Here is a 13,333-nt window from a genome sequence, read left to right as displayed (position 1 = left end):
GGCCCTTTGGTTCACAGCCACCTGGCAGAGGACCCCCCACTGGGAACCGAGCCCACAACCCAGGCATGTGCCCTTGGCTGGAATCGAACCTGGGACCCTTTAGTCTGCAGGCCAGTGCTCTGTCCACTGAGCCAAACCGGCCAGGGCTGAACCCATTTCTTATTTCTCCAGGAAGTGGCCATAAATCTTTCTCTTGGCCGCCAGACTAGAGAGGGTGGTGGCCCTCCTTCAGGGAAGGAGGGGGCAGCCACAGGACACGCCCTGCACTTCTGGCCCCACTAGCAAGGGTGCTTCCCAGGCCAGTGATGGGTTTTTGATTCTCAACTTTAAACTCCAGGAGGGTCCCAGTAGGCCAGGGCAGCCTGGGGATGTCTGGTTAGGATGACCTGGCGGTCAGACTACAGTTCAAACCCTCCCCAGGGACATTCACACAGTTTTAATTCTCCTCGGAAAGCAGTGAGTTCCAGCCTCCAGGAAAGGACCAGTTCAGTGGTGGTAGCTGCTGAGCGCTCCCAAACTGGGCCAATCAGAAGCCGGAGATGGGAAGCTCAGGCCAATGAGTGAATAGCCCAATACCCTGGAATTGAAAGTAAGCCAATCAGGGTGCGGGCTGTTTCTGGCCCAACCGTGGGTCTGGTAGGGCTAAGCCTGCTTCTGGCCTCTGCGGCGGGCAGAGGGCATCGGGGCGCCAGAGCTCTGTCCCGTACAGGAACAAGGGGCCTCTGTGTGGCGATCTGGGCAGGGCAGCAGCCCCGGGGATGCACACAAGCCCTTCTCTGTTCCCAAACTAGGACGGATGTCCCTTCGCCCAAGGGGAGCAGCTGCTTCTCTGTCCGGCCAAGGTCCGGGCCACCTCCCTGCGGGGGCACCGGTGACGGTGGACAGAGATAGCCCAGCGCCCCCGGAAGTCCCCCTTCACTCCCCGGGCTCACAGGGAACCGGCCTAACCAGCCTTTTCTGGAAGGCGGGTCCTGACGCACACGTGGTCCCTGCCAGGCCTTGGCAGACATGTTTCCGGGGACCTGGGGAGGGCTCTTCCTGCGCCCCACCCCCTACCCCCTTTTAGCAAATGGTTCCCCTCGTGAAAGGCGGGCTGCACCCCTCCTCTGAGACACCTCCCTCCCAAGCTGGAGGGCGGCTGGCCGTGGTATCGGCCTTGCATCCTCTCTGCACCTCTTCCCGCCCCCTCCGACGGATTGGTTTTCCTTGAGAAGGGGTGACTCAGGCTTTCATGGAAACAAATACGTCCCCCTCCCCGCGGGGCTGCACGCCCCCTCACCTCTCACATGACTTCAGCACAGCTGCCCCATCCTCCCAGCCAGGACCTCCCAGACTGGTCTCCGGTGTCTCTCTCCCCCCATCCCATCACCCCTCCCCCCCTTCCCCACAGCGGATGTGACTGGGGAACCAGGACTCCACCCTGTTTGTTCTAGGGGCCTCACATCTGGATTTCATCCTGCCTGGGAGGGGGTGCCAGCGCCCTGCCTATCCCTCTGGACCCTCTGTCCAAGGGCAGGGCTGGATGGTGCTGATGAGAACAGGCTGTTGGGAATCTTGCTGGGCTGGCTCTGTCAGCATCCGCTCCCAAAAGATTGGGTGGAGGGCAGCTAGTCCCCAGCAGAGTGCGGCAGGAAGAAGGGAGCTAATCGTATTTATTTCGCGCTTGTTATGTGGGAAGGCTGCCTCCTGCATCGTTCAACAGGATTTTTCTGTCACCCTGTGAAGTGGGCTTGCTTCTCCCCGTTGTGCAGATGACGACACTGAGGCTGCGCGCCCACTGACTTGCCCAAGGCCCCACAGCATGTCAGAGCGGGTGTGGCGTTGACACTAGATTGTCTTCCAGGCCTCTGTCTTCTGGGGTGACATGACCTCTGGGATGCCGGAACCTCAGGGCTAACCTGGTTTCTCCTCCAGACCTTATTTTGGGAGCACCCACAGCCTCCAGGCTTACGCCCAGCCTGAAATCTAGGGCCGTGGGTGGTCATGAGCAGGGCATGGTGCTGTCGGCACCAAGCATCTTTCTGACCCAGGTTGGCAGGTGGCACGAGGCTCCAGGCTCCGGTGTATTTGAGAAAAGAGGCGAGCCCTCTGGTTCCTGCCCACAGCTCCACCTCTGGGTAGGCGGCCAAGGCTTCTGGGGGTCCACTTGGTGTCCTTCATGCCGTTGGGGGAGCTTCTGAGAGACAGTGTAGCCTAAAGGCTATAGAGCAGCGGTTCTCAACCTTCCTGATGCCGCGACCCTTTAATACAGTTCCTCATGTTGTGGTGACCCCCAACCATAAAATTATTTTTGTTGCTACTTCATAACTGCAATTTTGCTACTGTTATGAATTGTCATGTAAATATCTGATATGCAGGATGTATTTTCTTTGTTACAGATCGAACATAATTGAAGCATAATGATTAATCACAAAAACAATATGTAATTATATATGTGTTTTCCGATGGTCTTAGGTGACCCCTGTGAAAGGGTCGTTCGACCCCCGAAGGGGCCGCGACCCACAGGTTGAGGACCGCTGCTCTGGAGGCTTTGGAGCTAGTCGCTCTGGCTCTGCCACTTACTAACTTTGAGACTTTGGCAAAGTGAGTTGATTCTCTGGGTTTCCCATCTGTAAAGCAGGGATCGTGGTCATTTTGACTTTAGGTGGCCACTCAGTGAGGAGGGATGGCCCTGGGACTCAACCCCTTAGACGTCCAGCGTCAGAGCCCAGGCAGCGTCCGCACCACTGACCTGTCTATCCGTCTCTTCTCTCTGCAGCTCTGACAGCTCCATGGCCTCGGCCGGCCACTGAGCCCCACCATGGGCAGCCTGTACTCGGAGTACCTGAGCCCCACCAAGGTCCTGGAGCACTATAACTACACCAAGGAGACGCTCGACGTCCCGCAGACACTGTCCCGCCAGGTGGCCTTGGTCCTCATCATCATCCTCTGCTGTGCCATCGTGGTGGAGAACATGCTGGTGCTCATCGCCGTCGCCCGAAACAGCAAGTTCCACTCAGCCATGTACCTGTTCCTGGGCAACCTGGCCGCCTCGGACCTGCTGGCGGGCGTGGCCTTCATCGCCAATACCTTGCTCTCGGGCTCTGTCACCGTGCACCTGACCCCCGTGCAGTGGTTTGCCCGCGAGGGCTCTGCTTTCATCACACTCTCTGCCTCTGTCTTCAGCCTCCTGGCCATCGCCATTGAGCGCCATGTGGCCATTGCCAAAGTCAAGGTCTACGGCAGTGACAAGAGCTGCCGCATGCTGCTGCTGATCGGGGCCTCCTGGCTCATCTCGCTGGTTCTCGGGGGCCTGCCCATCCTCGGTTGGAACTGCCTGGATCACCTCGAGACCTGTTCCACCGTTTTGCCGCTCTACACCAAAGACTACGTGCTCTGCGTCGTCACCATCTTCTCCGTCATCCTGTCGGCCATCGTCGTTCTGTATGTCCGCATCTACTGCGTGGTCCGCTCCAGTCAGGCCGAGGTAGCTGGCCCACAGACGCTGGCCCTTCTCAAGACAGTCACCATCGTGCTAGGGGTCTTCATTGTGTGCTGGCTGCCTGCCTTTAGCATCCTCCTCCTGGACTACGCCTGTCCCGTGCGCTCCTGCCCTATCCTCTACAAGGCCCACTACTTTTTTGCTTTTGCCACCCTCAACTCGCTGCTCAACCCTGTCATCTACACGTGGCGTAGCCGGGACCTGCGGCGGGAGGTGCTGCGGCCCCTGCAGTGCTGCCGGAAGGTGGCGGGGGTGCAAGGACGGCGGGGTGGGACCCCACACCACCGCCTCCTGCCCCTCCGTAGCTCTAGCTCACTGGAGAGGGGCACCCACATGCCCACGTCGCCTACGATGCTGGAGGGCAACACAGTGGTGTGAGAGACATGTGGGCTGACAACCAGGCCATGGCAGAGGGCTCCCTGGAGAGGTGCCGCATAACCTCAGACAGCTGTGGGGCTGCCAAGCAAGGTGGCCCACTCCACGGACCTGGGTGATATTGAAAATATCTCATACCTGGGATGGCCAGCGGAGGCACTGACCCGTTGGAGGAAAGAGCTGCTGCAGAGGCCTGGAGGCCAGGGCGGTGACTGGCGTGACCCCTTCAGAACTGGCTCCGGGGAGGTCTGAGGTTACCTGCAAAGGGCCTGGGTGACAGCAGGCAGGCACTCAAGAGGAACTCAGGGCAGGAGCAATTTACAACGTGGTACAAAGGATTTCATTGCACAACTGTCTGACCCTCCACCTTGCCGCCTCCTGGCAACCTCAGGCCCCTTCCCTGGAACCAGTGCCCCAGGGGCTGGAGGCCTCCTCCCTTACTGTCTGGGCAGCCCCAGCTAATAGTTCCCCAAGCCCAAATCCACAGCTTCCCCAAATTTCACCAGCTGGTACTTTGGCCACTTCTTCCCTTTCCTCTTACTCCACGAGATGCCAGGAAACCACGGATGGGGGGGCCTGAACCCCATTCTCAGACCTCATCGGCCAGTTGTACTGTTTGGGGCACAGAGAAATAATCACCAAGGGCTGGAAAAAGCTGTCTGGGGAGCTGAGGAGGGCTCAGCATGGAACCTGAGAAAGTTCTCGGGGAGCTGTTAGCCCAGGACCCTTCCACCTTTCCCCCCAAAACAACCAGCCCCAGGCTACTCCCACCGCCAGCCCCCACTGAGGTACCAGCTCTCCTAAGGCAGGGCAGCTTGAGTCCACTGTGCCTCCTTTCAGGTTGTAGTGAATGGAGCAGGGGGTGGGAGTGCCCAGGACATTTGTGGGGGCTCTCCCCCAACCTGCTCCAGAAGGACTTTGCTAAATCCTGTGGATAGAGACAAGGGTCATTGCGGTACGAACATATTTATGTGTCTCTCCGTGTCTGTGCGTGTCCTCGTGTGTGCGTGTGTGATGTCTGCGACCTATGCCCATGTTTCCCCAGAATGAATGCTATTCTGTCTCCTTGTGTCTGTGTTGAAGCTGCCAAAGAGGGGTCCGGCCCCACACAGACCCCTTCGTAATCGCTGGCCCATGCCCCCACGTGAGAGTTGGGCTGCAGCTCACCTGGGGATGGAAACCTCATGCCTCAAAATGACTTCTTGTGAATGCAAAGGTTGGGAGGGTCTGTTGGGGGGCAAGGAGCCAGTTGGGGGCTTGTCTCCCCTTATTCAGCTCCCCAGATGCCCCCACGCCCCATGTCTGAGACCAGGCCCAGGCCAATAAACGGTTCAATTTCTCTTTCTGATGCCTGTTTGTCTTTTCAGGTTTACGGTGGTAGCCCCCCCATTATCGCTCTGTGGCTGGGGGTGGATGGGATGGGGGAGGGTGGCTGCTGCCCCGGCAACTCACCACCCTTTGCCAGTCTTCCCATTTCGTGTCCCAGACCAGGGTCGCAGCGGCTTCTGAGAAAACAGGGTCAACGCTGGCATTTCCCCAGGACAGTTGTCCAGGGCCTTCCTCTTTTCCTACAAAGAAGGTTCTGGTGCAGGGGTGGGCAAACTTTTTGACTCGAGGGCCACAATGGGTTCTTAAACTGGACCGGAGGGCCGGAACAAAAGCATGGATTGAGTGTTTGTGTGAACTAATATAAATTCAAAGTAAACATCATTACATAAAAGGGTACGGTCTTTTTTTTCTTTCTTTAGTTTTATTCATTTGAAACGGCCTGGATCCGGCCCACGGCTGGTCTGGCGGCTGGTGGGGACCCCTTTCTCCAACCCAAGTACATGTCTCTCCCTGGGAGCTGGAGACATTATCTTGGGGCCCAGTGGCCCACAGGGTCCTCCAGAGATCAGCATTCCCCAGAGATATGGCTGACTAAGCACTTTCCAGGCAGGTAGATGTGACTCAGCAGGACTCCTTTGATGGAGACGTGGGTTTAGAGAAGTGATCTGCTCAGGTCACACAGCCCGTTGGAGCAGCCCCTGTCTGGATTTGAGCTCAGGTGGGCTGACTTGAGATGCTGCCAGCTCTCATCCTGGTAGTCCCTGATTGAAAATGGCAGTCACATCTGATCCACCTCAACCCCCTCTTTGCCATGCACGGAACCAGGAGAAGCCCAGATGGAACACAGCTGGAGGGTGGGTACCCAGCTCAGCTCCAGGGTGACACCCCACTCCTTTGCCCAGAAGCACAGGGCCCTGTGGCTCCTTTGAAGAGCTGCCCGTTGATGGGGAACACAGAGCCCAAGCTGAAGCCTCGCCCAGCGACGCCAGCACAAATACCAGGGCGGTCAGTGAGACAGGAGTGAGGCAGGCAGCAGCCAGAGGCCGAAAGGCCTGCGCCCCCATTGGAATTCCCCTCCCGCCAGCAGTGCAGACACAACCTCTGCAAATCTGAGGCCTAGTTGAGTTTGGGAGGAAGAGGCAGAGGTCAGGCAAGAATCAATAAATTTCCCCCAAATACTTCCATGCTTCCACCGTCTCCTCCTTCAGGTCTTTGCTCAAATGCCACCTCCTTGTAGAAGCCTGCCCTTCCCCATCTAGCCCATCACCTGGCAGTATTTTATATAACAATTTACCGGTCTTCCCCCATTAAAATATGAGAACCTTGAAGATAAGATTGCATCAGTCTTCTTCACCACTGTGTCTCTAGCATGTTAAGCAACACTTGGCTCCCCACCACAGGGCCTTTGCACCTGCTGTTCCCTCTGCCTGGAATGACTGTCCCCAGACATCCTTGTGACTCTTCTCGCCTCCAGATCTATATTCAAATATCATACCCTGGGTGAGGCCTCTGGCCTCACCATACATGAGTTTTGTTGTAAAATATATTTTATTGATTTTTTACAGAGAGGAAGGGAGAGAGATAGAGAGTTAGAAACATCGATGAGAGAGAAACATCGACCAGCTGCCTCCTGCACATCTCCCACTGGTGATGTGCCCACAACCCAGGTACATGCCCTTCACCGGAATCTAACCTGGGACCCTTCAGTCCGCAGGCCGACGCTCTATCCACTGAGCCAAACCGGCTTCGGCTTGGTTTTTTTTTAAATATATTTTTATTGATTTCAGAGAGAGAAGGAGAGAGAGCTAGAAACATTAATAATGAGAGAGAATCATTGATCAGCTGCCTCCTGTACGCCCCCCACTGGGGATCGAGCCCACAACCCTGGCATGTGCCCTTGACCAGAATCAAAGCTGGGACCCTTCAGTCCACAGGTCGTCGACGCTCTATTCATTGAGCCAAACCAGCTAGGGCTAGTTTCTTTTCCTATCTGCCTCTCTTGCTACTCTTTTAACCTGGAACACATCTTGCTTCATCCTGTTTATTTTTTATCTCCCCTTTAGAATGCTAGTTCTATGACAGCAGGGTTGGTTTCTGTCTTCACTGTTTGGTTCCAGAACAGTGACTAGCATACAGCAGGTGCTCAATAAATGTTTGTGAAATAAATGAAAGCAAACGCAAATGATGGTCATTTCAGTAAGTGGTACTCGCATCAGCACTCTAACAGGTTAAGGAAACTGAGGCGCAGAGGGAGCAGGTGAACTGCCCAAGGTCATGTAGCATGTGAGTGGAAGTGTCGGGATTTGAACCCAGGCAGGCCTTGATTGAAAATGGCAATCACATCTGATCCTCCTCAGTATCCTGAAGATCCACTTTACTCATATCTCTCAAATCTTGGAGCCCAGAATGGGAGAGACCAACCTACAGGGAGGCAAGATGACTTTCACCTCCTTCCCCTAATGCCTGTTGGATATTAGGAAGCATCAGAATCATCTGGAAGAACCTGTTAACATGCAGACTTTAGGTTAGGCGTTGCAGTGAGAGACTCTGATTTGAATAAATCTGAAGTGACCCCAGCAACGCCTGTTTTTCACCAAACACCTCCAGGGATCATCTTGGGACCGCAGTCTAAGAAGGTTCCAGACTCCAAAATCTCAATAGAATTTCTTGCATTGATGGAACTAGGCCATATTAGCCTGCCCACTTCTGGGCTATTTAGCACTTGAAATTTGGCCAGTGTGATGCAGGGACTAAATGTTAACTTTAATTAATTTAAATGTAAATAGCCATGATTGCCATTAGCAACTCCACAGTGTGCACCTCTGGTTTCTGCAGCGTCCAGGCAGCTGAACTCTCCTGGCATTATACCACCAAGTCAACAAAAATTCTTAAGTCTCACCGTATCATTGTTATGAATGACATGGTAGCTTCCACATGTCACTGCATAATTTTGGAATATTTCTTTTAATAATGATATCAAGATTAAGCCCAGTGCCTGGCCGGCATGGCTCAGTGGTTGAGCATTGACCTATGAACCAGAAGGTCACAGTTCGATTCCTGGTCAGGGCACATGCCCGGGTTGCAGGTTCGATCTCTAGTGTGGGGTGTGCAGGAGGCAGCCAATCAATGATCCTCTCTTATCATTTATATTTCTATCTCTCCCTCTCCGAAATTAATAAAAATATATTTTAAAAATATAATAATTAAAAAAATATATTAGACTCAGCTGCAAATAGAAAATAAAATATTAGTAATTTAAAAGAAATGCGTGCCTGACCCTTGGCTGGAAACTTCATCCACGTTCATCAAATAAATGGACTCTCAGGCTTGCGGGAAGTCAGGGGAGAGAAATGGATTTCTCATATAAAAGAGTTTCAGAGGGAATTGGTCTGGGTAAGAAGGACAGATGCCTACTTATTAACATCCAGGCTCCCATCTGTCTGCCTGTCCACCCGTCCACCCATCCATCTACCTAAGTCTATCTGTTTATTTATCATCTACCATCCATCTATCCACCTAAATACTTTGTTTCCTAAGAACAAGGCATTCTCCTAACCTCAGTAAAATTACCAAAATCAGGAAAATCTACAAACCTTTACCAGATTTCACCAAGTGTCCCATTACTGACCTTTATAGCAGAAGAAAATCCCAGAGCACTTGTTGAATTCATTTATCTTTTCAGTCTCTTCAATCAGTTAGGCGTTGACCTGTGCACTGAAAGGTTGAAGGTTGGAGCACATGCCCAGGTGTGGGCTTGATCCCCAGTAGGGTGGGGGTGGGGGGGTGGGGGAGGTGGCCCATCGATGTTCCTCTCCCTCTCCCTCTCTCTCTAAAAGTCAATTTTTAAAAATCAAAATAAATAAATAAAGGATAGTTTCTGAACCTCTATCTTTTGTGAACTTGACATTTTACATCGATGAAAGAGAAACATCGATCAGCTGCCTCCTGCACAACCCCCACTGGGGATGTGCCCACAACCAAGGTACATGCCCTTGACCGGAATCGAACCTGGGACCCCTCAGTCCACAGGCCGACGCTCTATCCACTGAGCCAAACCGGTTTCAGCTGAACTTGACATTTTAGAAAAATATAGGCCCGTTACTCGATAGAATGCCCTTCAACTTGGATTTGTCTGGTATTTCCTCATGATTACATTCAGGCTATGCATTTTTTTGGCAAAAATATCACAGAAGTAATGTGTTTTTCTCAATTGGCCTCACTACCAGCCATGCTAACTTCGATCACTTGGTTTGATCACTTTGATCACAAGTTTCTCCACTTTAAAGTTACCATTACCCCCTTTGCAATGATTACCTGTCTTGTAGGGTGGTACTTGGAGACTCTGTAAATAGCCTGTTACTCATCAAACTTTTACTCCTTTAGCAGCCATTCTTGTCTGAATCAATTATTACTCACTGGATATCTTTAGGAAAATAGGAGGACGTCACATCATTTTATTTGTAGATATGCCACTTTTTATCTTCAAAAGAAAATAATACCTATTTTTTCAACTTAAACACAACACCATGATTATACTTATCAAAAATATCAGTCAGGCCGAAACCGGTTTGGCTCAGTGGATAGAGCGTCAGCTTGCGGACTGAAGGGTCCCAGGTTCGATTCCGGTCAAGGGCATGTACCTTGGTTGCGGGCACATCCCCAGTAGGAGATGTGCAGGAGGCAGCTGATCAATGTTTCTCTCTCTCGATGTTTCTAACTCTCTATCTCACTCCCTTCCTCTCTGTAAAAAATCAATAAAATATATTTTTTTAAAAAAATTAAAAAAAAGTATCAGTCAGCCCTAGCTGGTTTGGCTCAGTGGATAGAGCATCAGCCTGTGGACTGAAGAGTTCCCGGTTCAATTCTGGTCAAGAGCATACTCCCGGGTTTCGGGCTTGATCCCAAGTCGGGGCGAGGGGCGGGGGGTGCAGGAGGCAGCTGATAAATAATTCTCTCTCATCATTGGTGTTTCTAGCTCTCCCTCTCCCTTCCTCTCTGAAGTCAATAAACATTTTTTAAAAAAAGTATCAATCAGTGTTAAAATTTCCCCATCTGTCTGTTTTCCTTTTTTTATAGATGTACCTTTTATTATTTTTTAATACAATCTATTTTGCTTTCCCAAATTTATTCACAATCCAGTATATTTAACATACGTTTTCAGACATTTTTCTCTTCTTCAATGTTTATTGAAGTTTACATTCCTTCAAATTCTCATTTCAATCTTACCCTTATATGATAAACCTCCTACAATCATGATCATCTAACCACTGTTTTCTTAACATTTTATTTATTTGAATTCGAATTCACATAAGGTCCTCACATACATTAGTTATTGGATTTCTTAAGTATTGTTTAACAGCCTTCCCTTGTTAAACAATAGGCTTAACCACCTATTTAACCTTGTTTAACTGAGGTTGAGTAATTCATCTGTTGAAGAAACAGGTTGTTTGCCCTGGCGAGTTCCCTAATTTGGTATTAGCTGATGGCATCCCCTTATGTCATGTTTCTCATTCCCAAGTCAGATTTGAGATTGAAATTTTTGGCTTCAATTCTTTACAGGTGGTGCTGGAAACTTCCAGCAGGGGGATATGATCTTTCGATGTCTCTCCCTTTTACTGGTGACTAAGACTGATCAGGGGGTTCAGAGGCCATCAGTCCGATCCCACCTCCAACCATTCCCTAACGGTCCGATCATCCATGAACAGCTGTTGCCTGGACCCATCGCTGCATGAGCAGTCTTCAAAGGGTTTCTAACCTGTCTCCCCATCCTCACATCCTGGCCAGTTTTCTCATTTGTCTACAAGGCAAATGTACTTCCCCCAAAATCAAACCCACAACCCTGGCGTATTGGTCGCCGCTCTAACCAACTGAGCTACCCAGCCTGGGGCAGGACTCTGCATTTTTACTCTGCGCCACTTCTGATGTGAATCATGCATGACTTACAAATGCTGGTCTGGGGGCTGATAAAGGACTGTGAAGATACTGCCTCGAGGAAATATAGGACAAGGTCGTTGCTTTCTCATTTCCTCGTGGCTAAATCAGTCATTCTCATCCAGGATGATGCCATACCTCCAGAGGGCATTTGGCAATTATAGAGACACTTGGTTTTCCCACCTGGGGGTGGCAGTGCTACCGGCCTGGGTAGAGGTCAGACACGTTGCTGGTCGCCCTGAAATGCACAGGACAGTCCCCCATGACCAAGACTATCCGGCTCCGAACGTCAGCCGAGCTCAGCTTGAAGAACAGCATGTGTCCCTCGGGCTCCTTTCCCCTGGTCAGCTGGGTCAGGACGGCTAGGCCACAGCTGATAGAGTGAGGAAACTTCTAGAGCAGTGGTTCTCAACCTTGGCTGCACCTTAGAATCACCTGGGGCCACAACATAAGTAACAAAGAAACAATTTCCGGAGGATGAGGCCCAGAAAAATCAGGATTTTAAAAAGATTCCCAGTTGATTCTAATGTGCAGCCAAGGTTGAGAACCACTGTGCTAGAGACATCCCCCATGCGCCAATTGGAGACTCTGGCCACATCTCTTTGCCAGGTACTGTTAATAACCTGGTGATCGCCTTTGGAGAGGCGGTGGTGGTTAATTAGTGGTTATTTCCCCAGGTAGGAGGAGCTTCACGTGCCGTGTCTCTGATATAATGGCCGGGGCAGGCCCACTTCTCATCCCTGCTCAGTGCGGTGCGGACGCTTTTCCTTGCAGTTCAGGAGCAGACGCTGTTGTGCTTTTACTTCCTGTGCCAGAAGGTGGGTGACTCACCTAGGTCTCAGCCCTGTTTTTCTCCAGGGCCCGGTGGCTGTAATGGCCTGTGGGGACCCAGGCAGGCTGATGTGGGCTGGGCTGAGGGGGGGAAGGAGGGCTAAAGGTCTTGGAAGGAAGAAAGGAAGCCCAACGTTGAAGTATGTACATGAGAGAAGTGGGGATAAGTACTGTGATGACTTATCTAAACAGAACCGGGTGCTGGTGACTTATATAAACAGAATCAGGTGATATGTACTCTTTTATGCCTGCGTTCTTGCACACAGACGAATGTTTGTTTGTTTTTGAGATTTGTCTATAGTTTTGCATGGAGCTGTCAAGTACTCGTTCTCGATACTCAATACTAGTGTTCCGCAAACTAGGCCAAATTCACCCCGTGGCCTGTTTTTGTGTGGACTTGAAGGTAAGAATGGTTTTTCCATTTTTAATTAGAAAAAAATCCAAAGAAAACAATGTTTTGACATGTGAAAATAACATTCAAATTTCAGTGTCAATAAATAAAATTGAACACAGCCATGCCCACTCATTTACAAAAGCATCTGGGGCGGCTTTCCCTCTACAAGGGCAGAGTTGAGCTGTTGTGACAGACAGTATGGCCCACAAATTCTAACATATTTACTCTCTGACCCCTTACAGAAAAAGTTTGTGACCCCAGGGTATCGTATTCCACTGTGTAAGTCGGCAGCTGTCCTTGTTTCTATTGGTGTTAGATGTCTACATGGCCTTCAGTTATTGGCTGTTGTGAAGAGAGCGGCTAGGAACATTTTTGTACATCATTTGGTGGGTGTGAGCACGCATTCCAGGAGTGGAGTTGCTGGGTCATAGGGCAGGCATATATTTAGCTTTAGTAAGTAAAGCTAACTTGTTTTCCAAAGTAACTGCGCCGTGTTCAACTCCCCCAGCAGCACAGGAGCGTTCTGCTGTTGCTAACAATCGCCAATTTTCTTTTTTCATTAGAGCCACCCTGGTGTGGGTAGGAGCTGATATTGCATGGAGGCTTTGCATTTCCCTGATGACTAATGAAGTTGAACAGCTTCCCGTATGAGTCCTTGCCGTTTGGATATCCTCTTTTGTGAAATGCCTGTTCAGCATTTTTGTCTACTTAGTAAAAAAGGAGTTGTCTGTCTTTTTACTAATTTGGAGGAGTCCTGCGTGTATTGTAAACATGCGTGCTTGGTCGGCATTTACGTGTGGCTTGTCTTTAGGGGGTACCTTTAATGAACAAATTCATTTTAATATAGCCTCAATGTTTTCCTTGATTAATGTGCTTTGTGGCCTGTTAAACACGTGCCTATCTCAAAGTCACAAATATGGAGAATATAGATGTCTTATTTTAAAAGCTTTCTTTAATTTTTTTAAAATTTACTGACCTTAAAAATATATATT

At 50.6% G+C, this 13,333-nt stretch overlaps 1 protein-coding gene and 1 long non-coding RNA gene across 3 annotated transcripts in view; both read left to right on the top strand.

Moving 5' to 3' along the window:
- The window catches only part of S1PR2 (sphingosine-1-phosphate receptor 2), a 7,334-nt gene extending 2,130 nt beyond the window's left edge, over positions 1 to 5,204 (top strand). For both annotated transcript variants that reach the window (XM_006765747.2, XM_006765746.2), the window contains exon 2: positions 2,759 to 5,204. In XM_006765747.2, the coding sequence (XP_006765810.1) occupies positions 2,801 to 3,859 (1,059 nt within the window). In that variant the 5' untranslated portion in view covers positions 2,759 to 2,800 and the 3' untranslated portion in view covers positions 3,860 to 5,204. The remainder of the gene's footprint in view (positions 1 to 2,758) is intronic.
- A 6,659-nt stretch (positions 5,205 to 11,863) lies between these two features.
- Positions 11,864 to 13,083, top strand: LOC107183411. Its single transcript, XR_001514207.1, has 2 exons — positions 11,864 to 11,934; positions 12,905 to 13,083. It is a non-coding gene; the product is annotated as an uncharacterized LOC107183411 (long non-coding RNA).
- The last annotated feature ends 250 nt before the right edge of the window (positions 13,084 to 13,333 follow it).

This window comes from Myotis davidii, unplaced genomic scaffold (assembly GCF_000327345.1).
Source record: "Myotis davidii unplaced genomic scaffold, ASM32734v1 scaffold1439, whole genome shotgun sequence".
Lineage (NCBI taxonomy): Eukaryota > Metazoa > Chordata > Mammalia > Chiroptera > Vespertilionidae > Myotis > Myotis davidii.
Note: the sequence above shows the minus strand (reverse complement) of the source record. Positions and strands in the feature narration are given on the sequence as shown.